The following is a 26,942-nucleotide window of genomic DNA, read 5'->3' on the forward strand; positions in this document are numbered from 1 at the left end:
GTGTGGACGAAACGTTAAGCCAAAAAATTATTAAAAAAAAACTTTTTGCCAATGTTATGGTTGATTCAACGAAATGTTTTATGCTTATTGAGGACGCTTTAACAGGTTGTTTTGTTCAATGGTTTTTTTTCTCGTTTTAAAAATTTTTGCTTTTTATTAATTACTCGTCTATTGTGAACGTGAAAAGTAATATTTTCATAAAAATTTTACGGATGATGAAATTTAATTTGCGATATCCACCTGTGCGAGATGTTGAATAACATTTTGTGATGAGGAAATAACTTCTTTGCTTTTCGTAAAAAAATACGCCGAAGATCGAAGATAGGACAGAGATTTTTTTACCGAATCATTGGTCCTCATGTTGTGCTTGCTTAACTCTAGGTGCAACGGATAAATGTTAAAAATTCGTCGAAATTCCTAATTACCAGGAACCGAGATATTCTCATGATCAGAAGTATAAACGACAATACCAAATTCTATTTAGTTCTGTGGGTCTGTACATTGTATAATGTACACGTACAGAGGACGTTAGTGAATCGTAGACATGGATTTGATTCAGATGCTTCGTATCTGGTCCACTTATACAACAGCAACAACTTATACGAACGAGTCGTTGCACGAGTAGTTCTACGAGTCGATCAGCTGAAAACCCGTTGAAGCGAATTCTTGTCTAAATTTCGCGGAAGTCCCCTGTATTTATCCTTACAGCAAAAGTAGCATTTTTCCACCTGCGTATAATGTGTGTCACTTCTGCTTAACCGAAGCGTAGAACCCATTACTATCAGTTTTTTGACAATCATCATTGAACCGTCGACGTAAGCTAGATTCTGAAAGGTAACTGGCAGCAAAATTTGAACGGTTCAGTGGATTTTAATCGTGATCCACTAAGCAGGGCAGATTGAGGTTTTCAGCGCCACTGACAACTCGCAATTTCAGCGAAATTTTTTTTATTTGAAACTCTTTATATATGATGCGTGGTAGAAACGGATGTTACTGCTTGTTCAAGACGAACGTTTCGTTGCCAAGATTATTGAAATGGAAACTCTCTATCGTTTATATGACGTGGCGTAGGGTAATCTGGCACACGGCGTGAACATAGAAACATTGATCAAACTTCTTAAAATGATAATTCGGAGACATTTTTATCATATCGCATTTTGTAAAAGGAGAAACTAAGTAGAGAACTATTGAAAAAGGTATTTGTTACATCAAAAATTCAGTAGTTCCTCTGCGATAAATTGATTTCGAAAGTTGTCTATTTTCAAGCCGTGTGCCAATTTCATTTACAAAAAATTTGTCTGCTGCATTCATCAATGAAAGTGTAAAACAGGTATGGTCTATTGTCGGCCCGGAGGACATAAAAATTTGATTTTCGTAATTAAACGCACTCATTTTCATATTATTTTGACATAAAACGTGAGTGTGTTTAAGACGAATTCGCCGATCGACCATACCTGTTCTAGACGTTCATTGGCATTCATAAGGTGTCGATGAATGCAGCAGACAAATTTTTTGTAAATGGGCCATGGGCACGGTACCGAATTTCACGTAATTCTGAAGACGTTGGGATGAGTGAGTAAAAAAAGTTGAAATGTTCCTCGACACTAATTTTGATCTCTTGCAAATGGTTACTTCATCTGACCAGATTTACATGTTTACATGTTAATTTACGTCCAAATAATTTTGTATTTTGCGGAATTGATGGAGCAATTCGTTCTTTCGTTGTAACAAGTGGATTGCCGCCGTTTTCATCTCTGATGAACCTCACTGATTGTGAGCGAAAGCTCGGAAAATAAAAACAGTACAAAAATCTAAACCACGTATTCCAATTAATAAAAAATCAATATTTCCACCGTATCGGTTGGTTTCGATGTTTGCTTTATATAGACGTTGCGACAACTTGTGGCAATGATATTGTGGCAAATGCATTGACAAAACAAAGCTCGATAATATAGAGACTTCGCATACTGCTAATAGAGTAGATACAAGAACGATCTGCGTAGCCTGTGGCAGTGCCTATTTTTAGGATTTTAATTCCTACAAATTCTCCCTAAAAATTGCTTAATTCAGAAAATTTTAGGAATTTTCTTAAGGCCAGGTTAAGGTGTTTACTATCGCAAAAATTGGATACGTCGACCTGAAACCAATCTTTTTGTCACTTTGTTTATCCAAAATAAAGAGAAACTGAATTTTTAAACTCTTCTGAAGATAGTTCCACCTGGTGGTAATATACTTTCCGTCTGTGAAACGTTTACACGAGAAACAACTCAATTCAATTGTTCAAAAGTAAATTTTGAAAATTTACGAAGCTATTGAAGTTTAGACATTAGAAGCCAGAGACGTCGATTAAATTTAGATTTTTCAAAAATTGGTTGACCTTCAAATAAATTAAATAATTCGGCTATATGAAAAAGCGCCAAAAGTACGCTAATCTACTGATTTTACAACGACACACAGTCACCATCATCAATCATAAATAATGAATTTAACTTTGCGTGACAAAATCATCATACGAACTTCACGCAAAGTCTTCGTGAAGATTATGTCTCATCATCAGTTCAAACAAAATACCTTTTTCTTTTTAGTATCCTTTACTTCCCCATCTTCATCACTATGCGTCGAAATCTGTGACTTTGGCGACAGCGACGATCCATGATTGTACGAATCATTTTCGATTTTTTGTTCAAATTTCTGATTTTTATCGATTTGTTGCACAACCACTAAATGTTTGTCATTATTCATATAAAGTATTTCACGTCCATCTTCACCATCTTCATCTAAATTATTATTTGTGTATTTGTACTCTAAATGATTCGATATAATTGTCGTCCTTAAGTCCGTATTCGATATTTCACTGAGTGCATTGCGATCGTTCAGTAATCGCAACTGATCAATGGATCGATGCACAATGGTATATTCACCGCTCGGTATTTCACCGGTCAATGGAGAATGATGATAGTCTAATCCACCGCCGGAGTGGCGGTATTCAATAACACGACCCTCCATTATTTTGCATTGAATTCCAAAAAAAAAAGTTTTTTTTTTAAATAAAAGGAAGAGAAAAACGAAAAGTTCACACACAATCAATTTATCTTAAAGCATTGGTGGGCCGCACAAAAACAATAAACTGAGAAGAAATAATTTCAAAACAATAAACTTTAAAACAAAATAAAAATAAAATTAAAAACAAACAACAACAACAAACGAACGCTTTTGACTCTCTCTCTGTGGATTAAATGAATTTTCAGTGTTATCCAATGCAATATTAAACCTCGACTGAAGTTGGCTCGAAAAAAACAACAACACAGAAACCATATTTTCGGTGTTTCTTGTAAGCTTAACGAGACGCTCACTATATGGTGGCAAATTAAAAAAAAATCCAAACTCCATCATCTCTATATAGCGTACAGTGAAGTGTATACATACAGCCACAGCTTATAAACTAGGATTTTTTTTATGAGCTCTGTAATGAGTAGATTTTGGTATAAGCAAAACACAAGATGAGAATTTACGATTTAATGAATTTTGATGCGAGTCAGTCTGGTCGCAAACTATAATCCTACGAACTTCAAGTTTTTTATGAGGTTTTTTTTGAACGTTTCACTTGTGACATCAGTCATTCAGTCATTTTGAAGTTGATAACATCTGCGTGTCGAAGCGTCAAATTCTGACGAAAGCTTACGTAGCTGCTAGAAATCTGTTTTTGAACTGATCTTATCTTTACGACTCAGACTCTGCATTTTAATGCTTGTGAGACGGAGAATATAGATGGAGGCTAAGTGGAATTTTAAGATTTCAATGTTCGCGCCGTTCCCAGCCATTTTTCCTATTCATATACGGGTGCATGTGACAAGGCCGTATTAAACTAAGGGATATTATATTTGACCGATAAATTAATTCAAAACTACCGATAGAAAATAATAAATGATCGATAAAAAAATTCACAAGTACCGATAATTTTTTACCGATAAAAAGTAATAAAGTACCGACAAATTCATAAATTTACGACTGTTTATCGGTCGTTTATTAATTTTTATCGGTAGTTCATTATTTTCTATCGGTTGTTCATTATTTTCTATCGTTCGTTTATTATTTTCTATCGGTCGTTCATTATTTTCTATCGGTACAATGATTGGTGCTTAAAGTTTTATTCAATTTTGCTTAACGGTATTTGATGTAATCCATATGTGTACCTGTTTTGGCCACCAAGCCCTTTAAATAAACGCAGTACTCCTCGCGGGCAAATAGCCATTCCTCATAGGAGTTGACTATTTACCCGCTGAGGCAAATAGCCATTTCACATTGGAGTTGACCATTTGCCCGCGCGGACAAATATCCAATCCACAGTATATTAGACTATTTGCCCTCGATTTGAAATTTTGTCAAAAATTAAAACAACGTTCTATTTTCATAACATTTCGGGTTCACCCAAATTAGAAATTAAAAGCAAAAAAATCCTTTTAACATTGAACACAAAAGGAAAGATTTGCTCTAAACTAATGTACCTCGGAATTTTAAACACTGGAAAATGTTGAAATTATCGAGAAAATGAACTTTCTTAGATTTGCTGGTTTTAAAATGTTAGTCACTGAACAGTTGACTGTTTCCATTTCAGTTGTTTTTCAGCAAGTCCACTCATACAAACCAAACTTTTTATTACGTCTTTATACGTGCCCTGCATGCGTATAATCGCTTCAGCCGAATAAACAAGTAAAAGCTTTCCTGTTTGTATGAGTTAACCAGCTGACAAACAGCTGAAACGAAATTAAAACCTTATTTCAGAGTCGTCGACTGTATGTATGAAAAATATGAAAATTTGTTACTTTCATTCGCACATTCATCATGAACGATGCACTTTTTGTAGAGATACATTATAGGGAGAATTATTCAGTGTCTAGAAAATATTCCGCGGCTGACACTGCGGTTCTTTTGTAAAGATAGATGACTTGTTTTCGTTGTATGAGTTAAAACATAGAATGCAAACAATCCTAAGCGATAGCTGACACTTGTTAAGGCAGTTAGGGCACTTGTTATCATGCTAGGAGCAGTGCTGTGTTTTACATTTGAGGGATTCTTTTGAAAAACAGCCTACCGAAATCGGGCGTGTTTTCTAGTGGAACTTTTTATAGGTACCTAGAAAGGACTTCGACCCTAGAAGCCAAAACCACTCTCAAAAAAATTCTTCGAAGCTTTTATGGCTGGTGAAAGGTGATCGAAAACCGAAAACTTGCACTTTTCTTACCAAAATTTCTCCGGATACACGAACCGTACAGGGTCGTGTGGGGTGTCATTAGAAAGGTAATCACATGTACTATTGAGCCGAATAGAGACTCATTGGTTTTAAAATTAATCGACACTGAAATATGTGCAGTTGAAGTTTTCAACAGAAAACTTGCACTTTTCTTACCAATATTTCTCCAGTTACACGAGACGTACATGGTCGTGTGGGGTATCATTTGAAAGGTAATTTTATGTGCTTTTGGGCCAAATAGGGTCTTATGGGGTTTTGATGCATATGCGATGAAATATGAGAAGTTGAAATGTTTAAGTGTCCATATTTCATCGCATATGCATCCAAACCCCATGCGACCCTATTTGGCCCAAAAGCACATAAAATTACCTTTCAAATGATACCCCACACCATCATGTACGGCTCGTGTAACTGGAGAAATATTGGTAAGAAAAGTACAAGTTTTCGGTTGAAAACTTTAACTACACATATTTCAGTGTGAGTGAATTTTAAAACCAATGAGTCTCTATTCGGCTCAATAGTACATGTGATTACCTTTCTAATGACACCCCACAAGACCATGTACGGCTCGTGTATCCGGAGAAATTTTGGTAAGAAAAGTGCAAGTTTTCGGTTTTTGATCACCTTTCACCAGTCATAAAAGCTTCGAAGAATTTTTTTGAAAGTGGTTTTGGGTTCTAGGGTCGAAGTCCTGTCTAGGCACATACAAAAAAGTCCACTGGAAAATGCGTCCGATTTCGGTAGGCTGTTTTTCAAAAGAATCCCTCTTTTCGATTCATGCTTTTTCACATTTTCAAGTTAAACGGAATCTGACTATTTAAGCTACGTGAATCAAAGATCAAAGAGTGAAGACGTCAGAAAATACGTTCAATGTAGGAAATTAATCAGAAACTGAATCGAAATAGCACTAGATGTGTGCATTGCGATTGAAAGCCGAAGGTCGAGTGCGACAATACAATGCTCATGTTGGCAACGAAAGTTTTACTTTTCGTCATTGAGTGTCACAGAGTGTCACAACACACATCTTGTGCCTAATGAAACACTTTGCACCGAGATTCATACAACGTTTTATGCAGAGACATCAAAAGTTCGCAGTTTTCAAAAAATTACGATGCTGAGTTGAGAAAATATGATTTTTCATGAACATCAAATTTTTGAAGGTGCCCAAAGGTGATGGCGTCTTCTCAATTAACTTGTAAGAGAAGTGATTGCTTTCAAATTTCTGAAACTTCTGAAAAATTAGTATGATTAATGATCACACCGACCATTGGTTATATACAAGAGAGTAATACGATGTGTACAAAGATATAGAGGCATTCTCTGGAAATTCCATCACATGAAGTACAAATTAACATAAAGAACGCGAAATGGTATTTTAATTTGAATCAACCAAAACTAATTAAACCATTTTTGAAAATACGACCGAAAAAATGTACAAATTCATTCATAGTTTTCAGGGTTTCATGGTCATTTCTAATTACAAACAAAAAGTTTTTTTATTTGATCGAATACAGTTCGTAAAACGAGCCAAGAGACTTGTTACAATCTATCAAACTCAATCTTTTCCGAACATAATCTAAAAATGTAGATTTTTATTTATTTATTCACATTTATTAAGCCAAACAATTTGTGGTACCACAAAATAATGTACGCTTCCAACAATGTACACACATTATACAATCCAACACTTAAACATAACAAAAATATCAAAAGTCATTATAAGATATCTTGTTTCGTTATTTTGTATTATATCCTATACAGCCATAGTTAATTGCATAGACGAAAATCTTATTTTTTTTTATAACTTCAATTCATCATCCGAAATTCTATCATTCATTGTAAAAACACAAAACTTACTCTGTCTGTAATGAGATTCTGTGTGAGTTTTGGTATGGTTATACCCAAATCATGTAGCGTAAGAATATTTGTAAAATCAAAAATCTCCGTGCTTTTCGAAAACAAAACAAATGAAGAACCGAAAAAGATCTTTGTATTACACGAAAAAAGAAATATTGTTTTTTGAACGTCCTTGACGGAAATTATATTCCAAGAATTGTTTAGTCTTCGCTTTACCTCATGATTCTAATAACATATTTATTTGAAGATTACAATCATTTTATTATAATTCTCTTTTTTTTCAGAGATTTATTTTTTCACTAATGATTTTGGATGTTATAAGTCATGACTCGTGAATTATATTATTCTGATTACATTGAGTTGCAGGAAAACAACGTTTCGATGGGTATTCCGTCTTTTATTTCAATAATTTTTCGATCCTATCTGGATCCGTTTACTTTGAATAGATGTAAGAGATCGCCCAAGATCAGTCTTCTTTGACACTGAAAGTAATTTTTAAGAGATATCGCCAAGACTTCAGGCGATTGGGAAACAAGCGGTCTCCGATTTTAATGAGTGATAGCTCGTTGGATTCGTCTTTCAATTCTAGGAAACACGTATCTTTCACTTTTTCGAAAAAAATTATTTTCTATGAAAAGCGTTCAAAAGTGAAGACTTGTCAGAGGGTACCGAAAACAGTTTTTCGACAATAACTCAAGAAAAAATTATTTTAAATTGTTGTAATGTTGTACGAATGTTGGCCTTGGAAAGACCTATACAGGTAGAATAAATACACTGGCTGGTGCGAGTACATCCAAGAGAGTTATGACAGTAAATGTTCGGAGAGTTCGCCTTCCCTGCAGCTCCGATGTTCCACGGAACTGAGTATGGGGTGTTGTAGCTGGCCTCACCCACTATCGTTCCATATATAAATGAACCCAGTACTTTTGTGCTGCAAGCCTACAGAAGTCAGGGGTGGGACACTATTCATGCTATTCACATATATATTTTGTCGAAGTGTCTAGGGGGTGACAGAAGTCTTGGAAAAAAAGTTGGTGCCAAAATGTAGACTGCTGGAACAGCGTGTGGAACGGTACTACGTCAGTCATTTTTTATCGTCACTATTCTTTTACCTTATCAATAGAAAAACGCTTAGCTATGTTGCGAATATATGTCGTTAAAAGAGATCCAATGTTAGTTATATCAAGACAAAAATTATTAAATTTTTCTCGGAGGATTTTAGTCAACTTAAGTGTTAGCGTATAGCACATGACCTCAGGAGACCGGAACAGCAATTATTTTATCACTTAGGCCAATATTTGCAACGCGACAGAAGTTTGGAAAGACGATATGATGAAGTGGGAGCAAACGGTTTTCCAAACTCTTAAGTTCCTAAACTGACAAAAAAGTTTTGAAGAACTCAGCTGTCGCAGGTAACTTTGTCTCCAGGTAATCTACAATAGCTGCCACAGCTGTAGCGCCCCATACAAAAAATACAGCTGCGGCAGATAATGCAGATTACCTGGAGACAAAGTTACCTGCTACAGGTGAGTTTTTCGAAACTTTTTTGTCAGTGTCGAGTGGTTATGTGTAAGATACTCAAATTTTTGTCGAAACAAAAACAAATGACGTCAGTTACTGAATCTGCCTTACATGCACTGGAATGATCTTATACTTAGCCCATAAAATGTTGGTAGCTTATACAGTGTGATCCTATCTCTAAAAGAAGTCTGATATGACGTTGAAAATAATTGTCTTTGTTTGAAGGCTGTGTCAAGATACTTAATATTGGTATTTAATGTAATGTGCTCTTGACGGCAAATTGGCGAAGCCTCTAGGTCTTGTAGAAGAAACATGCCCAAGATATCTTTGTTTCAGTTGAGTATTCCTCCTCTTTCTGTATTTTACAAGAAATTATACATTTACATGCTGCATGCGCCAAAAATCGTACTTTTCTATAATTAACTTGCACTTCTTTCGAGTTGTATCTCTTAATCTGTAAGTGACTATTGTTGAAAACCCTTTTTTGTAAAATTTAGTTCCCGTAGCTCTTCACAGTTTATTCGTACAAATATTTAGATATAGGTAATGGAAGGTGTTTCCTTTTCATTTGGTAATGACTTTACTTTTGTGTCAGATAAGTCTGTTTGTGGTTTACATATTTTTTTCTCTCTGTATTTTAAATCGCGACGAGTTCTTGTAGTCTGTAAATTTATATCAGCACTGCGTTGAAGATGACTTGTTATGATTTGAATTTTTATTTCCTGGATTTCGAATTTTGGATATTTAATTAAAAGAATTGTAATTAACAATTGTAATTATGTTTCACTAGAGAGAACTTTGTTGGCCTTGTTATAATAATAGAGTCGGGTATTGGGTGTTGTTGATAAGGTTATAAAAAACAAATGAACGAAAGAAAGTTTAGTCTCCGGTTGAAAGGGAAAATTTAATTTTTCTTTCCGTAACGCAAATGGACGAGAAAAGAAAAACGTTTTAAAACCGACCTAGAAGCTCTTGATCTCAATCAGGAAATGTTTACACGAAAACATTTCATTCCGTATCAATCAACACAACAAGAACGTCTATTCTTGCAGTAATTATGGTAATGGTAACGAAATAACAAAAATTCAGCAAAATGCCCGTAAGACTTCTAGTTAGTGGTTTAATTCTATCATTAAAATGAGCCCAAAAAGATTTATCACACAGCAATTTGTCTAAATAAAACGTGTAATTAAAATAAAATTATGGGCACAGTGTATTTAACCACAAACCAAAAAAATAATCCAAAATCATAACCGAACGTTTTTTAATTTGATATGACAGGAAGTAGGTAGTTTGTCAATTTCTAGTTCGAAGGTGATTAGAGCAAATGGATATCATGTAATATTTATGTTACATTTGCTGTTATATTTCAGAGCCAGTTTGTTCAATCAGGTTCTTGTTAAGGAGTTCTATTGTGGCTTATATTTACTGAAGGCAAATAATTTACCACGAATCAGAAGTGAATTGTGTTCAACCTCAAAAACAGTCGTTAAAGGTTCCGAAAGAACCGATTAAGACACATACGAAGGCCGCTGGTACTTAAATTTGAACAGTTTAGTGGACTTTTCCAAATGCATTTTCAATCTACAGAAGATTTCCCGGTCCCAACTATTTATTTCAGAACTTAGTACATAAGGTGGTCACTAGGATCGACTAGACCACATATTTGGTTTCCTAAATTATAGTCAGAATGATACTTTTAAAGTAGAAACCTACTCTCAGATTCCGGACCATTATCATTACCTTTCCATGCACACATTTGACTTCATTTTAGTGCAAGAAACATTTTCCCGGACGCCAAGATGAATGGTGAATACAGATTGATTCGCCTCTGGTTCACACTCTCGACATCTGGTGCGAGAAAATACCTTATACCTTCACATGGATTTTGGCAAATAAATAACTTTTTTCCACACATCCCTTGCATCACAAAACAAGATTTTGGAAGAAGTTGATATCAATTAAGTAGTAAAATGAGCGTGATGACTTGTTCTTGTATATACTCAGCATATGAACGGCTCAATGAAAATGATGGTACAGTGATATGGTCATAACGTGAAATGATCCTAACATGATATTGCGAGAAGGCCATTCTCATTTCCAATTACTCATTTAATCAATATCTCCAACTCGAGCTTTAAATACGTATCAAAAAAATATTCTTACATGTCTTACCTGTGGACACATCTTGCACTGATATTTTCGACCTGGTCCAGCTCCATTTGTGAGACCAGCACCGATTTTCGTAGCATTTATCGGTTGTGGAACGACAAGTAGCGCAGCTGGTGTTCCGGCGTGCGGATGACCACCACCGCCACCTGGAGATGAACTGTTCGAAGAATTGGAACGTATTGGTCCAGTTGCACCGTAAATCGACATCTGTCCTTGTCCACCATGGTGGCCATCGTCTAAGAGATGACCTGTTTGATAAGAAAATTATCGTTATTCGTATGACAGAACAATTCTGTTTAACTATTTTCAAATTTCCGATTCTTGAACATGAACTGAACGTGCAGTGTCGCAGTTGATAAATCAAACATTTTAAATTTATTCATCAGACTAATTTCTGATGTTTTATTTAAGTATACATTTTCGTATCAGAACACGAATTTCACCTTTCACTGGATTGTTTTTGCTTGTATATGCAGCCACAGTGTGCTTGGCAAACACATTCATCAAAATTTGTAATTCATATTTTGATTCAATCACCGTAAGACCTTCGATAGCTCAGTTGGTAGAGCGGTGGACTGTAGAACGAAAAAGTTAGTAGTAATCCATAGGTCGCTGGTTCAAATCCGGCTCGAAGGAGAACTTTTTTTTTATTTTTTTTTTCTGAATGAAAGTTTAGGACAATCATCAACAACCATCACATATTGTTTGGCGTGCTAATGAGGAGAAAAATTATCGAAAAAAAGTGTCCGTCACTATCTTTCTTTTTGCAACATATGTCGTCATTTGTATTATCTTTGCCCTGCAGTCGCGAAGACTATAAATGAAGAGAGCAGATTAATCGTCTCAAACACACAAATTCAATAAGATAAGGAGTAATAACACAACATTATGTATATACGCGTACGGAGCACGGTATATTGTCTTACAAATTCACAACATCAACAGATATTCGACACCACCATGAAGGCAGCATGTTTGCCGATTACAACCATGTTAAACGTATGCTGGTTTTTAAGTCGATTTGAACGAAATGCTGTTACACAAAATGGTATTGCATTTACTTATAGTTCGTATATATTGTTGAGCTTGGCAATATAATATTCGGCATAGCACACCAACTAACTCTGTAATATTACATGTGGTACACATGGATAGCGAAACATGCAACGAAAAGAATGCCACATACGTTTAAAACGAAAGAAATGTTTTTATTATCAACGTTTCGATGAACTTAAATTAACTTTTCCGTTGACATAGCATCGAATTTTTCAGTGACAATAGAATCGTTGGGACATTCAACTAAAAAAAAAATATTTCCTTCGAGCCGGATTTGAACCAGCGACCTATGGATGACTGACAAATTTCGCATTACTACAGTCCACCGCTCTACCAACTGAGCTATCGAAGGCTGTGTGCTACGATGCAATTTAATGGTTGTTATTCGTCAATGCATCGACGTTCTATTGCAAAAAATCTTTTCATATTTTGTGAATTATGATTTTTGATTATCAAATTTAATGTGAGTTTCGAACATTTGTTTTAGTTGATAATTACTTGTGATTCGTTTACGGTGCGTAATTTATTTTCTTTTAAGGGTATGCTTTAATCGACGACATAATAAACGTTGAGCTCTGGCTAATTTGAGCTTACATAGCAAAATGTCCTATCAAAGTAATGAAGTAAAAGCTGTTGCTATCTCTGAACTTTGTTAACTCTTCAAAAATTCACGTGGATAGACTTACAGACGAAAAAAAAAACATTTCCTTCGAGCCGGATTTGAACCAGCGACCTATGGATCACTGACAAATTTCTATCTTCTACAGTCCACCGCTCTACCAACTGAGCTATCGAAGGTTGCATACTACGATCGACATTTTTCGTATTTATAGGGGAAAAAACAGGAAAACCGAGCTGCAGTTTCGTCGAACAACAATCTTTGTCACAATTCCCAAATCCAAACTTTGGGATATTTCCTAAGAATTACATATGACCCTAAAAAAGAACGTTAGTCGACCTGAGACTCGGTGCAAAAGTGTGACTAATCCATTGTTATAAGTTATGTCAACGCACTTCAAGCAACAGTGGTACTCGAAATTGGGTACTGAAACTTGACAGTGCTCCAAACAAAATTTTACACTGCAAAAAGAGTGTGGATAAAATTTCATACAAAATAGAGTTGTATGATGAAAGAGAAAGAGATATTTTGACAAGTACCCCAAGCTTTAATAAACTGGTATTCGGTCCTCTCGCTCTCAACGTACCACGTTCAAAGAGAAGTAAATACTTTGACAAGTACCCCAAGGCAAGTTATAATAGCTCTGATCATAACAGTCTATAGTACTCTATTTGGTAGCTATCATTGATAACACTTTTGTTGCGTTGGTTATGTTGTTCGCTGACATTAGGTAAGTCTGACGAAAAAAACAAAGAAAAGAGAAATAATCATGTCATTTGGAGCTGAACAGGTTCAGATAATCCTCACTTGTTCCAAGCTTCGGCTTGTAAATCTTTAGCAGTAGAAAAGACAATTTGATTTGACCTTCATGTATTGCATTAGCTTCAATTTGTTTTTACATTTGTACTTTAACATTCCGTGAGCAACCAGTACTTGCCACAGATAGAGTAATAAAGGAAAGAAAAAAAAAAACATTTTCCTTCGAGCCGGATTTGAACCAGCGACCTATGGATCACTGACAAATCTTCTACAGTCCACCGCTCTACCAACTGAGCTATCGAAGGTTGCATACTATGATCGACTTTTTTTTTAAATATTTAGACATAAAAGTATTATAACGAACGTAAAAAAGGGCAAGTGTTTCGTAAACAACACAAAATTTCTATGTGTCGCCGGGAAGCCCAATTAATTGGTTCAACAAAAGTTTTGAAACGGAAAATGTGGAAATTGTCGTCTACATTTATAACAATGACAAAATTGTGGTACTTACCCTTTTGTAAATTGTTGTGGTGATGTTCATTCATTTTTGCCTGCGTAAAAAACAAATATGAATCAAGTTGCACAATTCTTTCGTTTTATATCGAAATGTAATATTGGAAAAATAAAAAAAAATGAAAAACGTAATTGAGAAGCCACAGTATACGATGTCATTATTGCGAAGAAAAGTATGAATTTCTCTTTAGTCGACAAATTTATAGTCTATTGATGCCAGAATAGAGAAAAAAAACGTCACATCACATTAACCACTGGCGGTAAACTCAATAAATCTTTAGAGGAAAAATGAAAATTTTTATGTTCATTCATAAAACTGTCTTCGAAAACACTCTGCGGAGCAAACGAAATTAATCTTATGTTGCTGTACAATGGCATTACAGAGAATGGCAACAATAAAATTATTGATAAACATGGAATCAATACAATTTTTCATGGTCGATTGATGTACCCACACACAAAGTAGATTTTATGGTTTCTCAGAAATTGTCTGTTTTGTCCAATCAAATTATAAATCCTGGTATAATTCGTTGAGTTGACATTTATTTTAAAATCAACCACAAAAGTTACTTCACCCATCCTTTGAAGTTTAAAGGTTTAAAGAAGGGTTGTACATGAAGGACATAAGTCTTTGCAACGCCAATTGCTTGACTAAGACCACCCATCCAAATTGGGGTTGATTGTAAGTCATACGATTGCCGTCAGGAAACAGGTAAAGTCAGAGAGTCTCGGGCCGGTAATTAGCTCATTTGTAAGTTTCATTAATTTGAACTTCTATCTCGTTTGTGAACCGGGCCAGTTACATAAGTCATTTTTACACGACAATCAACGGTTTCAATTATAAGTCTCCCAGAACGTCTGGTATGAAGATAGATATGACTTATAATTTCCAACTTATAAGTTGACTTATAAACTAAACAGCATTTGCGCAAAATGTCTACTGACGTACTGACTGGTACTTCAATATTCTAACTTCAAATCAGCGAAAAAATCATAGAAAAAATCAGCAGATTACAAGGACGACGAAATCTGCCACTCTATTCAAACAGTCTCTTTGTTAAAACTTGGTTATTCGCACGCCTTTGGCACAACGTGCTATTCGCACAGTGTTAAAAAAACCAAAGTGAATATAAAGAAACTATTTGTGAGCGGCGAGCCTTTTCCTTTTATAAATGTGTTGATATGCCCTTTAGTCCCTAGATCTAAAAATCCATTGTCAGCCATATCCTTCGCTTCCAATGCCGTATAAATTGGTTTGTAAAATCCATTCGAATTTTGGAAGAAACCCACTGGCGACCTATAGGGTTGTGAATAACCCTTGATGCCGGTTTTGACAAAGGACTATCTAGACATACATAGAACACCCCCTGAGGAAACTCGGCCTGATTTCGTAGAAGCCGTTTTCTAAAGACTCCCTCAATCAAATGTTATTTTAAATGCAACAAGATAACTGGAGCAAGAAAAAGTAAAAAGAAAAAGTTCGGAAAATATTTATAAAACGTTCATTGTACACAATACCTCATATCCTTGCTTCATTGACATGTGGTTTCTCGGCGCTGGCCAACCACCGTAGTCGATTTCTTTTGTGTGCTGACCACATTGCTGTAAAAAAAAAAAAAAAAACAAAAATGTCTTCCATTTTATCTTTACTTCAGATGGAACTCAACTAATTCTTTCCACAGAAAAGCTACTGAAGAAAAGTCTTTCAAGTCCCGAAGTACCTATTTTGCTCGAATTGAAAATCTATTCTTTTGTTCAACTTATGGGCTGGGAAACTTATGATCTTGGTGTATTTCTTTTGAATGAGATCAGGTAATATATTGTAAAGTTATCTTTGAAGACATAGTCGATTCGATTCCTAAACCGACAAAATTGGTGTTATCATCAAGCTATTAATGGGGGGTGCATGGAGAATTTATCTGGTAAAGCAACGGAGCTTTGCATGACATATAAAACAGACGTTGAAAAGTCCCGTTGCATTGAAGAAAAGTCCGAGAAATTGTTGTCTATTACACAGAAAAATGTATGCTCTATTCGGAGCTCAACAAGATCCGAATAATAAAAAAAAGAAAATCGTCGTAAAAACCTTGCTCTCACATATGAAGAAATAAAAACCGAAGCAATATTACTGAGCATTTATACGTACACACATGGAACTATAAGCTTTAAGCAATAACCCATTCCTTCTTTTTCGCTTTATATTATGTACCAAACGTAATGTAATGTACCTCTATATATGGTGCATACGTTCCCAAGACCATATATGATTTTTCTTTTTCTTTTTATTTTTTTCTGCAAGTAGAAAAAATAGCAAAAGAAATTTTCATCTTTCCCTTCCTCACTCTTCGAGCCACTTTTTTCCCTATCGTATGTGATGTTCGCATATATATCTATGTCTGCCTCTATTGATTTTCCAATCAGTTCTCTCGTCGTCGGTGTATTTTTGCAATTTTTTTTTTTGTAAACGGCCGCGAGCAAGTTTTGTTTTTCTCATTTTCCTTTATGCGATTTTTTGTTTGCTATTTTTTGTGATAGCTTTCTTATGCATTCACTATATGTGTAAATATGCTATGCAGCGCATTGTATGGATGTGAACGTTTATATCGATGCATTAGTTTTTATGTTGTTTTTTCGGTGGGTGGACAAGGAAGGTGTTTGGGTGAAAAAATATATGCTCACAGATATTGATAGATCGTCGTTGGGTAGACGGGAGGAAACCGTAAAATCCCAAATGGGAAAACGTCTATCATTCTTCCAAACGTATTTGCACTTGGAAGTCATAACTCACATTTCCTGACCTACCACACATTCACATTGTTGTTGGGTGAAGTCTTGTTGTAGCAATATAGGAAAATATATTATTTCTTTACTTACATCAACGCCACCATTCCACATGTAATGCATACCAACGGTAGGATCATGATGCGAATTTGACGTCATATGTTCGGCCATCACAGCACTCATCCAATGAACCAAGCCCTGAGTAGGGTTTTGGCTTTGTACTCCACCAACGGGCATGGCGGGTAGTCCGGTCGCTGAGCACGTCGTCGTTGTGGCGGCTGTTGTTGGTACAGGTGAATTTCCGGGTACAGGTGTTGTATTCGTTGCTTCGATTGTATTGTTATTGTTGTTGCTATTGTTATTGTTGTTTGACGCTAGATTTGTTGAACTAATACCAGACTCTCCACTCCAAGCAAATGCGGCTACAGCGGCTTTCTGTAAGAAAATGTTTGTTTATTAATGAATTACATTTCCAGAGATATGTTAGGTCAATTGATGGGTGAAGATCAACGTAGTTCAGGGTGCGTCTAGGAAGTTAAAAATTTCGTTAACACTCCGTTCTGCAGGTTTGCGTTATTGTTTTCAGTGCCGCCCTTAAGGTCAAGACAACCTTCCCCTAATCTACTATTGTTGTTAATCATTGCTGCTACAACTTTGATTGACAATGATTACGAGCCAAACTAAAAATTATTTCAAACTCGAAGAGATTGTAATTGATTCACACATATCATGATTAGCAATTGAAACTACATACACAATTCGATACGAAAATGTCGGACAATAATAGCTGGAAAACTTTTTTTGCAACAGTCAAACTTTGTGAAAAGAATAAAATGAGAAAGAAGGGAAAAAAACCTCGAAATTTATTGACAAAAACAAATCGTTTGAACACTAAACGGTTTCCAAGAATTATGAGAAAAAGGAAAATTAACTGGCCACCACGTTGTTGTTGTTTCAGATTAAAATAAAATAAACCATTTACGTACTGCCACGCATCTGTTATCGACAGCTACGGCATAATTAAGCAATAAGCATTGACTATTGTGCTGCTATGTAGCAAGATTTGACTATTGTGCTGTTATGCAGCAAGATACATGTTAAAACAACTGAAGTAATAGATTTAGTTTATATGATTACATCAAGGTGACTAATAGATCCGATCCGATAATGATGACATATTGACTTATACTGTAGATATGCCTGTCGTCTATAGTTAATACCTTCGTAATGAAGGTCTGTTTGTTGTTTTACGCGATATAGTGGATTATGTCCAAATGAGAAGGATTTCGATAGGTTCTGATTGTATCACTTACACCTTAAGTGACATTCAGATATCACATCAACAGTAGGCAAGGAGGAATTTGATGATCTTGGTTTTCATACGTTTTTATACACACTTTGTAATTACACACAAAATGAAAGCTCATTGTGTACCTCATTCTTTTCAAATTATAAATGTTCGTATTACAACAACAACAGCAACACATTTCCCCGATGGACTAAAATCAATTTAAAATCGCAGACGTGATTTATGAATAAACTAAGTTTAAGGCTAAAGAGCTGCATTTGAATCGAAGCTTTTAACATTTGGTTGGAGTCAGTAAATTTTTAATCAGATAAAACTATTTAAGCGAAAGGTATAATGAATGAAAACCTCTGACCGCACTCCACATTATTCATTTTTTATGGTATTGTTCAAAAAATTCAGTTCGTTCAAAATGGACATTTAAAGCGACAAAAATAGGATCAAATAATTTAAAAGTTGAATGTTCAATAATTCATCCCGTAAAATAATACAAATAAACTCCATCGACTGTGTCTTAATTTTACTCTTTATTTATTCAGTCATCCATTCACTTATCTACTTATCTTAAGAACGAAGAAAATATCGGCAGTGACTATTTTCAGGATTTTTTTTTAAATAATCCGTTTATTATCATCCCAATATATTTCTGTGTGGAACACTATGATTTTTCCCAAATTTTTCTAGATTTTCCGAGTTCTTCCTTAATTTTGCACAAGAATATTTTTGGGAAAATTTGGAAAAATATTCAAAATTTTAGAAAACACTGCCAAATGTTTTCACAGAAATAGTCCCTGGTTGCAGTTAAGGCTTCAACACTGAGGACGATCAATGTTTATGTCTTATTGGAAATATTTCAATCAATAAGTTTGTTTATGGTTCCAATCCAGTCATTCTATTAATTATCTTCTTCAGTTGGACATTGTTTACCGTCACACAGACTAGTCATTTTCCACAAAGGAGCTACGCAAAAGATCTACTACTTATACTACTACTACTACTACTTATACTACTACTTATACATCGTCGAACACTGTTTACATCTTTTTCCAAAACATCATACTATAGTTTGGCACGATATAACCGATAACCCTCATCAACATCAACGTCCTCCTGATATCATCATACTACCCATTCACCAAAAGACATTTAAAGAAAATTCGTGAAAATTTGTGAAAATATTTTCGCGAATATAGGCCCTGCAGTACGATCTTCGAATGTACTTATTGCAGTGTTGCAGTGTACGAATAAGACGAGCATTTCTTTTTTGTTTTCATTATATCGGTGCAAGTACAACCCCTAAACGTTCAACAATCGTCCAATACAGATACGTAGACAACTTTTCATGCAATCTGACGAGATCACGAAAAAAAATTTCCAAAATTTCCTCAATTTCTACAACGAAACATGAATAATTCAATGAAAAAACTCTAAGACATAATGGAACAATCAAAGAGACGAATTTACCTCATCCACCAGCGAACACTTTTCATCCACTTCGCCATCCGAATTCGGTGACTTTTCCGCACAAGAAAATAACAAATTTCTCGGAAACGGCTGCACCGAATTCATCTTATCCGGATTTTGTAACACCGCACTAGCAAACAAACTTTTATATAATTGAGCCGGCAACAGAAACGGTGACTTTGAATTGTTATTCACACCGCTGTGATGACTGTGATAACCGTGAAAAGCAGCCGATAATCCATGATGCGGTATCGATATACCACCCATCGTATTGAAGTTATTTTTGAAGGAGTTGGGTGAATAATGGGTGAGTGTTGGCTTAGTGTCAACGACGTCGTCGTCAGCTATTCCGTGTGATGACGATGTTGTATTCTCACTGTCAATTTCTACGAAAGAACCGGAACTGTCTATGCTACCCGTTCCCACTAAAGTCGACATTCGTGTGACATAAAAATCGATTCAATCAAATTGATTCGAATTCGGTTACACTAGTTATTGGTTGGAACAATTCGAAAAATTGATTCGCTAATTTATGCATCATAACAAACCAAGAGCATCATCGAACGTAATGGATTCTTCCGAACATCCACTAAGTCTAACACTTCGTCAAAGTTTTCACTTTTCCTGTAATTATATATGCAGAAAGTTTTGCTTGCACTTTCGATTTTTCGTTCACTCTTCTATATACTTCCCGTAAAATGTATAACGTGGCACACTTTCTACGTTCCACAAACAATGTAAATTAGTAAATTAGAGGAGACGGATCAGTCGCCTTTACACCAATACTACTACATGTGCGGATAATATTATTATTCGCAGCAGAACATTTTTCATTGAGCGGGTTTCGGCAAAAAATTCTTCACATCCACCTGAGAGCACTTTGCAACGCAGTATATGTAGTATAAGTTTTGTGGTTTTTGTAGACTTTCTTTGGTACGGTTGATGGTTGATTTATATTTACTATATTCAGTTGTCTAAAATATACTTTTTTTTTGTTAAACTTTTCTTTTGAGAAGTTAGAACTCAACCTTCTCAGCAATAAATAATTTATTATTTCTTTGTATAATAAGACGTATGAATAGGAACTTTTCGACGAATTTATTAAAATTACTTTACTGCCACGTAAATTTGTTTGGTTTTTTGTTAGGAACTTTAGTTAGATTCTAATTTTATTTTTACTTCCTTTATACATAACTCTCAACACAATCGATTGTTACAATAATTTCTCTTCAAAATAAAAAATAATTTTACCGCACAAGGAACATTTAAGGCAATCGGTTTTACAAATAATTTCCGTTAAATCACACCCAAGACGCAACAGTAGTAATAAACAAACAAATTACTCTGAAACCCCACTGATTCATTCACCAAACATATATCTCTTTCCGGTCAAACAATGAATGAAATTCAGAAATTCAGAAGAAAAAAAACTATTCAAAACCAACAACAAAATAGAATTTTTCGACTTTTTTTTTGTTATTTATCACAAATCCATAATTAAACCAAAAAATAAATTTTCGAAAAAAAAATATTTTTTTTCTTTTCTTGGTTTCAATTTTTTTTGTTATTTTGTTTATATTAAGTCGCGACGAAGACGACAACGACGACGACAACTATCCGTCTTGACGTTCGCGTAACTACTTCTGGTTTTCTCAAACAGAAGAAATGCAATGATATTACTTCTACATGCTTGAAGATTACATGCACTTTTGTGTCGGTGCGGTTCGTATAAACATAATGTTCTGTGCATTCTACATCTATACTCATGGTACACTCAGCGTATACTAGTAGTATAAAAAGCTTCTTTTTTTTCTTCTTCTTCTACCATTGTACAGTATTGCTTCATATATATATGTACGTATACTAGCTCGCGTGCAAGGGTGAATATATATTTTCCTAAAGGAGCACATATGAGAAAAATAAGGAAAATAAGAGAAATTGAAATAAAAAAAAAATTGAAAAAGAAATGCACGAAAGAAAATTTCGAAAGAAAAAACTGAAGAAAATTTCAAAGTTTTGTGTGTGAGTGTGTTTATGTATTTTGTAGAAAATATTTTTTGTTCATTTTTTTTCTATATTTTTGTATTCGGTTGGTAAACATATAAGTACGTACGTATAGCACCACCACGTTTTATATATATATATGGGCTGCATATCACAGTGCATGTTTTGGCTCTTTCTTTGATATAGGATTTAAATTTTTAATTTAATTTTATTTTATTTGGTTGCATCTTCATTTCGTATGAATGATGTTTGAAATCACATTTATATTCTAAACTAGCATTTTTCGCTCAAAGCTCGTAACTCACAATAGAACTCCGCTTTGCTTATTATTTTTTTACAAACATCTTTTCTGTTTAATACTTTCTTTTTCATCAGAATATTAAAGTTCCTCTAGGAAAATATGTTTCCCATTTCATCGGTAATAATTTATTGTGTCACTGGGACTAAAAAAAACTTCAGATGTCGTAGTCAAGTGAGTGAGAGTATCGGATGAATTCAGCAACCTTGACAGGTACACGAAATTTGCATTGGTAAAACAGCAGTTTATTAAAAGAAAAGCAAAAAAAGGCGAGCGAAGTTCAACCGAACCGTATCCAGGGCTCATTAATAATTATAGTCAACTTTTCATCTAGTTTTTCTTCCCTTGACAGATGACTCATTATATCCACCTAAATCTTGTACTTCATGTAGTAACGAAACCCACAAAGTAGGAAAATAAGAAGAATAAAATCGAAGTCCGCACAAGTAATCCGTTGATACTGAGCTAACAGATGAAAAATTCCTTACAGCCAATGTCAACCGAATTCGTGTTTAAGGTTGCTTCAGCTTCATCAGAAAGGCCCTTCACACAGATTTTATAGTAAAACTCATACGTAGAAGGGATAAGGCCGTAAAAAGAAGTGAAATTGTATGAGCTGGTATCAATTGGTAAAATAACTGAAGCAAAGTATCGGAATTGATCAAAGTTTTTCTAAAGTCATGACGATAAATAAGCCAACATATTTCAATCAACCTAACTTTTGATTGTCATTGCCACCATATACAAAAGAGGTCAGTGAAATTTAGGCATGATTCTGATTCAGCTTTTTGTCACTCATGCCGATTAACACGGGCGTTTTTAAGCTTTTTGAGTTTTTACACACTTTTTTTCTATCAATTCCTAGACTCTTACTTTCCGAAAAAGTGTGTATAATACCTTTGTGCAATTACACACTTTTTCATTTTTTAGAATAAAATGTGTAATGATTACACACTCGTAGACTGAAGAGTGTATAATTATTACACATTTAACGCAGCTCCAAATTTACTCCTTACTATGTACTTGAAATCACAAATTCAGCGTCGAACGTGGCTTTGCTTTTATCTTTCGTTGCTTTTCACAAAAGGAGCACTCACACAATGCGCTAAGAATCTGTTTGCGAATTGGAACGGCTTGTTCAACTTTTTCGTCTTCGGACGATGATGATTTCTTCGATGTATTGAGCGTCTGGATACTTTTTTACTCTTAGCTCTACCCAATTGTTCAATTTTCTCTTTATTCTTTCGAAAAGACTTGCAGTAATGTACAGAAAATATTAAAAGAGCGAAGTAAGGTTGAAATTAAAAAATATTAATTATCAGTTAAATGGATTAAGCTCATAAAGCTTCGTTTGGAATGAAGCCTCAGTTTTTTTTGGCAATAAGTCGATTTTTTACATTTTTTATTAGGCATAGTGTGTAATTTTACACACTTTTACTACGAACAAAAAAGTAAGGCTCGGAACGGGTTCGGGTTGACCTGTTTTAGTTCAGGTTGACCTGAACCGGATTTATGACCCGAACCTGAAAAATTATTTCGGGTTCAACCCGAACTTGACTTGAACTTGAATTTTCGATTTCGGGTTTAACCTGAACCTGACCTGAACCCGAAATTGTTCAACCCGAATTTGACCTGAACCTGAATTTTCAATTTCGAGTTAGACCCGAACCTGAACTGAACCCGAAATTTTAAATTTAATCAGGTCGGGTTCGGGTAACCCGAAATTTTGAGCGTTTATTACACTAAAAAAAGTCAAAAATTTCGGGTTACCCGAACCCGACCTGATTAAATTTAAAATTTCGGGTTCAGTTCAGGTTCGGGTCGAACTCGAAATTGAAAATTCAGGTTCAGGTCACATTCGGGTTGAACAATTTCGGGTTCAGGTCGGGTTCGGGTTAAACCCGAAATCGAAAATTCAAGTTCGGGTCAAGTTCGGGTTGAACCCGAAATAATTTTTCAGGTTCGGGTTAAATCAAGTTCGGGTTCCGGTCTGACCGAACCCGACCCGTTCCGAGCCTTACAAAAAAGTGTGTAAAATACACACTTCCAAAAAGGTTTTACACACAATGTGTAAAATACACGCTTAAAAAAGCCCGTGCGATTAAGTAACTATTTCATCCGTTTAAACGGGCCTAAGCACTTTTGTTTGTATGAGTGTACCAGCTGAAAAACAGCCGAAGAAGAGTCATGTCTAAATTTTACTGACGTCCCCTGTAGGTCGTTTTACATTCACACTTATTTCTCATTATTTTGTATCTTGCAAGTCTAACTTGTTACTAAATTAACGTAAAGGTTTTTCTTTGAGTATTTACAATTTCCGAACAAAATATGATTGTGAAAATCTTTCCTTTGTTGTGATAGATATTTTGTAGAAATTACAAATTGGAATAGTTCACTTGATATTGACATTTCCGCTTTTAGGAGTAAATCCTTTTTCCTCAACAATACTTTACAATATTTCGGTGGAACGAAATGAAAAAAAAGAGTTATATATGCGCGCACACCCCCATACGGTTTTTACTTCGTTCTTTGAGATTTCAAAGTACAGATATAGATATTAGTATTCATTTCATATAATATAGATGGAAGAAAGCATAATACAGGAAATGGGATATTCTGAAACATGCACATGCATTTTTATATAAAAACGAACATAGAAAAAAAAAAATGATTTCAACCTCATACGGTTATATGACGGGGTATATATATACTGTTTCTATTTTCGATTATATGATTTGCCATTTTTTTCCGTATTCGCTTTTATCCAGTACATAGAGACTTCTTTATGGAATGGTGTACAAAGGCACAGGGATTAATGGTTTTGTTATTACGTTCTAACCTCTCTGTGTATGTATCACTCGAATGCAAAGAAAAATAAGTAGAAGAAGCGACAATGCAGCCAAACACCACAGAGTCAATGTGTATGCAATTTTTACAAAAATTATTTCAATTTTATATAAATTTTGAAATACGTAAATTTAACTTGATCTCTGTTAACTCGGGCCTATTTGAACTGAATTAAATTCCCTAAATTCATTGATTTTTAGATATTTTTCTGACTTATTCACTTCTCAGGATTCTATCTGAAAATCAGCATCGTTTGTCCTTGTGTAGTTGCATAACTCGAATTCGGCTCACTTGTCAAAATAACCGTTTCCAAAGCTTGTTGCTTAAAACCACACTTGTGAGTTTGGCTCATATAACAAAATTGATTCCTCATGTAATGAACTACCTCCGCAGCATCCAATGTAATCTACTTTTATTCGTCTATTGTTAATGTAAACGGTAAAACGTTTCTTTTAAATTTAAAAATGTAAACGGTAACAAGTACCCCATACAAAAAAATACAGCTGCGGCAGATAATTTAGATAACCTGGAGACCTGCTACAGGTGAGTTTTTCGAAACTTTTTTGTCAGTGTTGTAATAATAATTTTCGCAATTCCGGTCCATAATCATCACCTTTCCATGCATCCATTTAATGTCGTTTTGAAGGTATTTATTTCACAGTGCGTTTTTGATTATTTTTTCGCACTTGGGCTTTTTCACATTTTTTTCGCACGCTACATAGCTCAGTACCTTTAAGAAAGACTAAATTTTATAAATAAAAACTTTGCACAGACCAGGATTTGAACATCCAACACCAAAATTCTTCCAAACACCAAGCAACTACCATAGCCATTCGGCTACAGAGTCACACAATTATACAGAACGTATTGTTGAAGCGTACATACTAAGCAAAGCATTGACTACTTGATTTTATTGAGCGCGTCTCTATACATCACATTGCAATGTGTATATAGAACAGGTTGCTTGATCGTTCAAATGAATTCATGTTTGCATGTGAATGTTTGGTAGAAATTTTGGTAATATTTTGCATTGGAAAGGTGATTATGGCCCGAAATTGCGAAAAACGTTGTATCTACCACGGTAGGTATGCCGGTATTTTTTCGCACACGACGTCTTGTCGACCTCGGCTTCGCCTCGGATCGACAATCGACATCTAGTGCGAAAAAATACCTTCATACCTACCTTGGTAGATAAATAACTATTATCGTCCTTCTAATGACAACATTTCTTTGTCTTTTTCGTATTTCCTAGCTTATATTGTACCTGCACGATTTTTTTCCGTATACGACTAGTCATCTGTTATCGACAACGACAAAGACAAATGAGCTCTGTATATCGGCATCATTTATAGTCAAATGTAAGTTTAAACTAAGGAAGTAGAAGATGCTATTACGCTATGTTGTCAACAAATGAAGTAACAGATGATTAACGCCAAGCGCTTGTTATTTATGAAAGGCTACAATCAGATTACTAATAAATATTATGCACCTGTGTCCAAATGTTTATTTTGACGAGTTTGTGATTGTGATCCTAAGCCGAATGCGCGGATCATAATCCAACTCGTCAAAATAAACATTTGGACATAGATAGGTGCATATCATTTTTCCTTTACTAGGGAGGGAAAATGGACTTTGAGTCCATAGGGAAAAGTCTTTCCCTCCGTCGTAAAGGAAAACGTCATACTACACTCGGGAAATAATTTGATATTTCGTATCACGATGAATATAGAAGTACCTCGGGCTAAAGCCCTCGGACACGTTTACTCATCTGGATACGAAATATCAAATTCTTTCCCTTGTATAGTAATATACTGTTTATTGCATCGACATTAAACACTGTTAGCACTCGTAATTTGTGTAATATACACGAGTGTGTAACGCTCGCAATATTCTCCAGTATCATAATGTACTATTATGTGTCGATGCAAAGATAAACCCAAACTCCCTCTCCGAGCTGACTCATAATGTTCGTCATACCACACACTGTGTGGCACACAGAGACATTTAAATTATAGTAACGGCTAAAATATATGTTAACTATGATAACAATGGTTGATGTTCTTTTATATTTATGATAAAAACATTGAAGTAATAGATTTCGTAACATTGAATATACTTAAAACAAATGAAGCAGAAGATTTTGTTGCGATACCCATTACGAGCTAAAAGGTTAAAGTTAATATGAGACATTACGTTCATGTAACAAATGCCCAAATGCCGTTCATATTAATGATTTTTTACTTTAAAATAGTCCTTTTATTGCATTAAACCAGTATGTTACCATACATGTCAAGAAACGTTCTGTTATATATACCGGATTACAAAAATGTGTAGCCCACAACGGAATCGAGGGTTGCTATTGAATGGCAACCGGTCAGTTGTTATATTCGAATATTGTATTGAAATCAACAGTTTTGGTAATGCGGTGTTGAGTCCAGGGACTATTTTTGGGAAAACATTTTCCGACTTTTTCTTGAATTTTCGATGATTTTTC

At 34.9% G+C, this 26,942-nt stretch overlaps 1 protein-coding gene, 1 long non-coding RNA gene and 4 other non-coding genes across 8 annotated transcripts in view; 2 read left to right on the forward strand and 4 right to left on the reverse strand.

Annotated features, from left to right (window-relative positions):
* The window catches only part of LOC119074573 (zinc finger protein rotund-like), an 86,884-nt gene that overhangs the window by 9,931 nt on the left and 50,011 nt on the right, over window positions 1-26,942 (reverse strand). The window contains exons 1-5 of one of the 3 annotated variants that reach the window (XM_037180800.1): window positions 19,300-20,705; window positions 16,623-16,964; window positions 15,267-15,350; window positions 13,747-13,786; window positions 10,796-11,049 (exon numbers count right to left, since the gene is read on the reverse strand). In XM_037180800.1, the coding sequence (XP_037036695.1) occupies window positions 10,796-11,049; window positions 13,747-13,786; window positions 15,267-15,350; window positions 16,623-16,964; window positions 19,300-19,737 (1,158 nt within the window). In that variant the 5' untranslated portion in view covers window positions 19,738-20,705. Of the gene's footprint in view, window positions 1-10,795; window positions 11,050-13,746; window positions 13,787-15,266; window positions 15,351-16,622; window positions 16,965-19,299; window positions 20,706-26,942 lie in introns of those variants that run through there. The other 2 variants (XM_037180802.1, XM_037180803.1) reach the window with 2 other exon arrangements.
* On the forward strand, window positions 2,228-8,155 carry LOC119074719. The gene is made up of 5 exons (XR_005087222.1): window positions 2,228-2,238; window positions 5,372-5,376; window positions 5,669-5,676; window positions 7,920-8,055; window positions 8,126-8,155. It is a non-coding gene; the product is annotated as an uncharacterized LOC119074719 (long non-coding RNA).
* Trnay-gua lies at window positions 11,346-11,437 on the forward strand. Its single transcript is given in 2 exon segments — window positions 11,346-11,382; window positions 11,402-11,437. It is a non-coding gene; the product is annotated as a tRNA-Tyr (tRNA).
* Window positions 12,117-12,209, reverse strand: Trnay-gua. Its single transcript has 2 exons — window positions 12,173-12,209; window positions 12,117-12,152 (listed from the first exon to the last, which is right to left on the reverse strand). It is a non-coding gene; the product is annotated as a tRNA-Tyr (tRNA).
* On the reverse strand, window positions 12,563-12,655 carry Trnay-gua. The gene is made up of 2 exons: window positions 12,619-12,655; window positions 12,563-12,598 (listed from the first exon to the last, which is right to left on the reverse strand). It is a non-coding gene; the product is annotated as a tRNA-Tyr (tRNA).
* On the reverse strand, window positions 13,454-13,540 carry Trnay-gua. The gene is given in 2 exon segments: window positions 13,454-13,489; window positions 13,504-13,540. It is a non-coding gene; the product is annotated as a tRNA-Tyr (tRNA).

Source organism: Bradysia coprophila, unplaced genomic scaffold (genome assembly GCF_014529535.1).
Source record: "Bradysia coprophila strain Holo2 unplaced genomic scaffold, BU_Bcop_v1 contig_151, whole genome shotgun sequence".
NCBI classification, from domain to species: Eukaryota; Metazoa; Arthropoda; class Insecta; order Diptera; family Sciaridae; genus Bradysia; species Bradysia coprophila.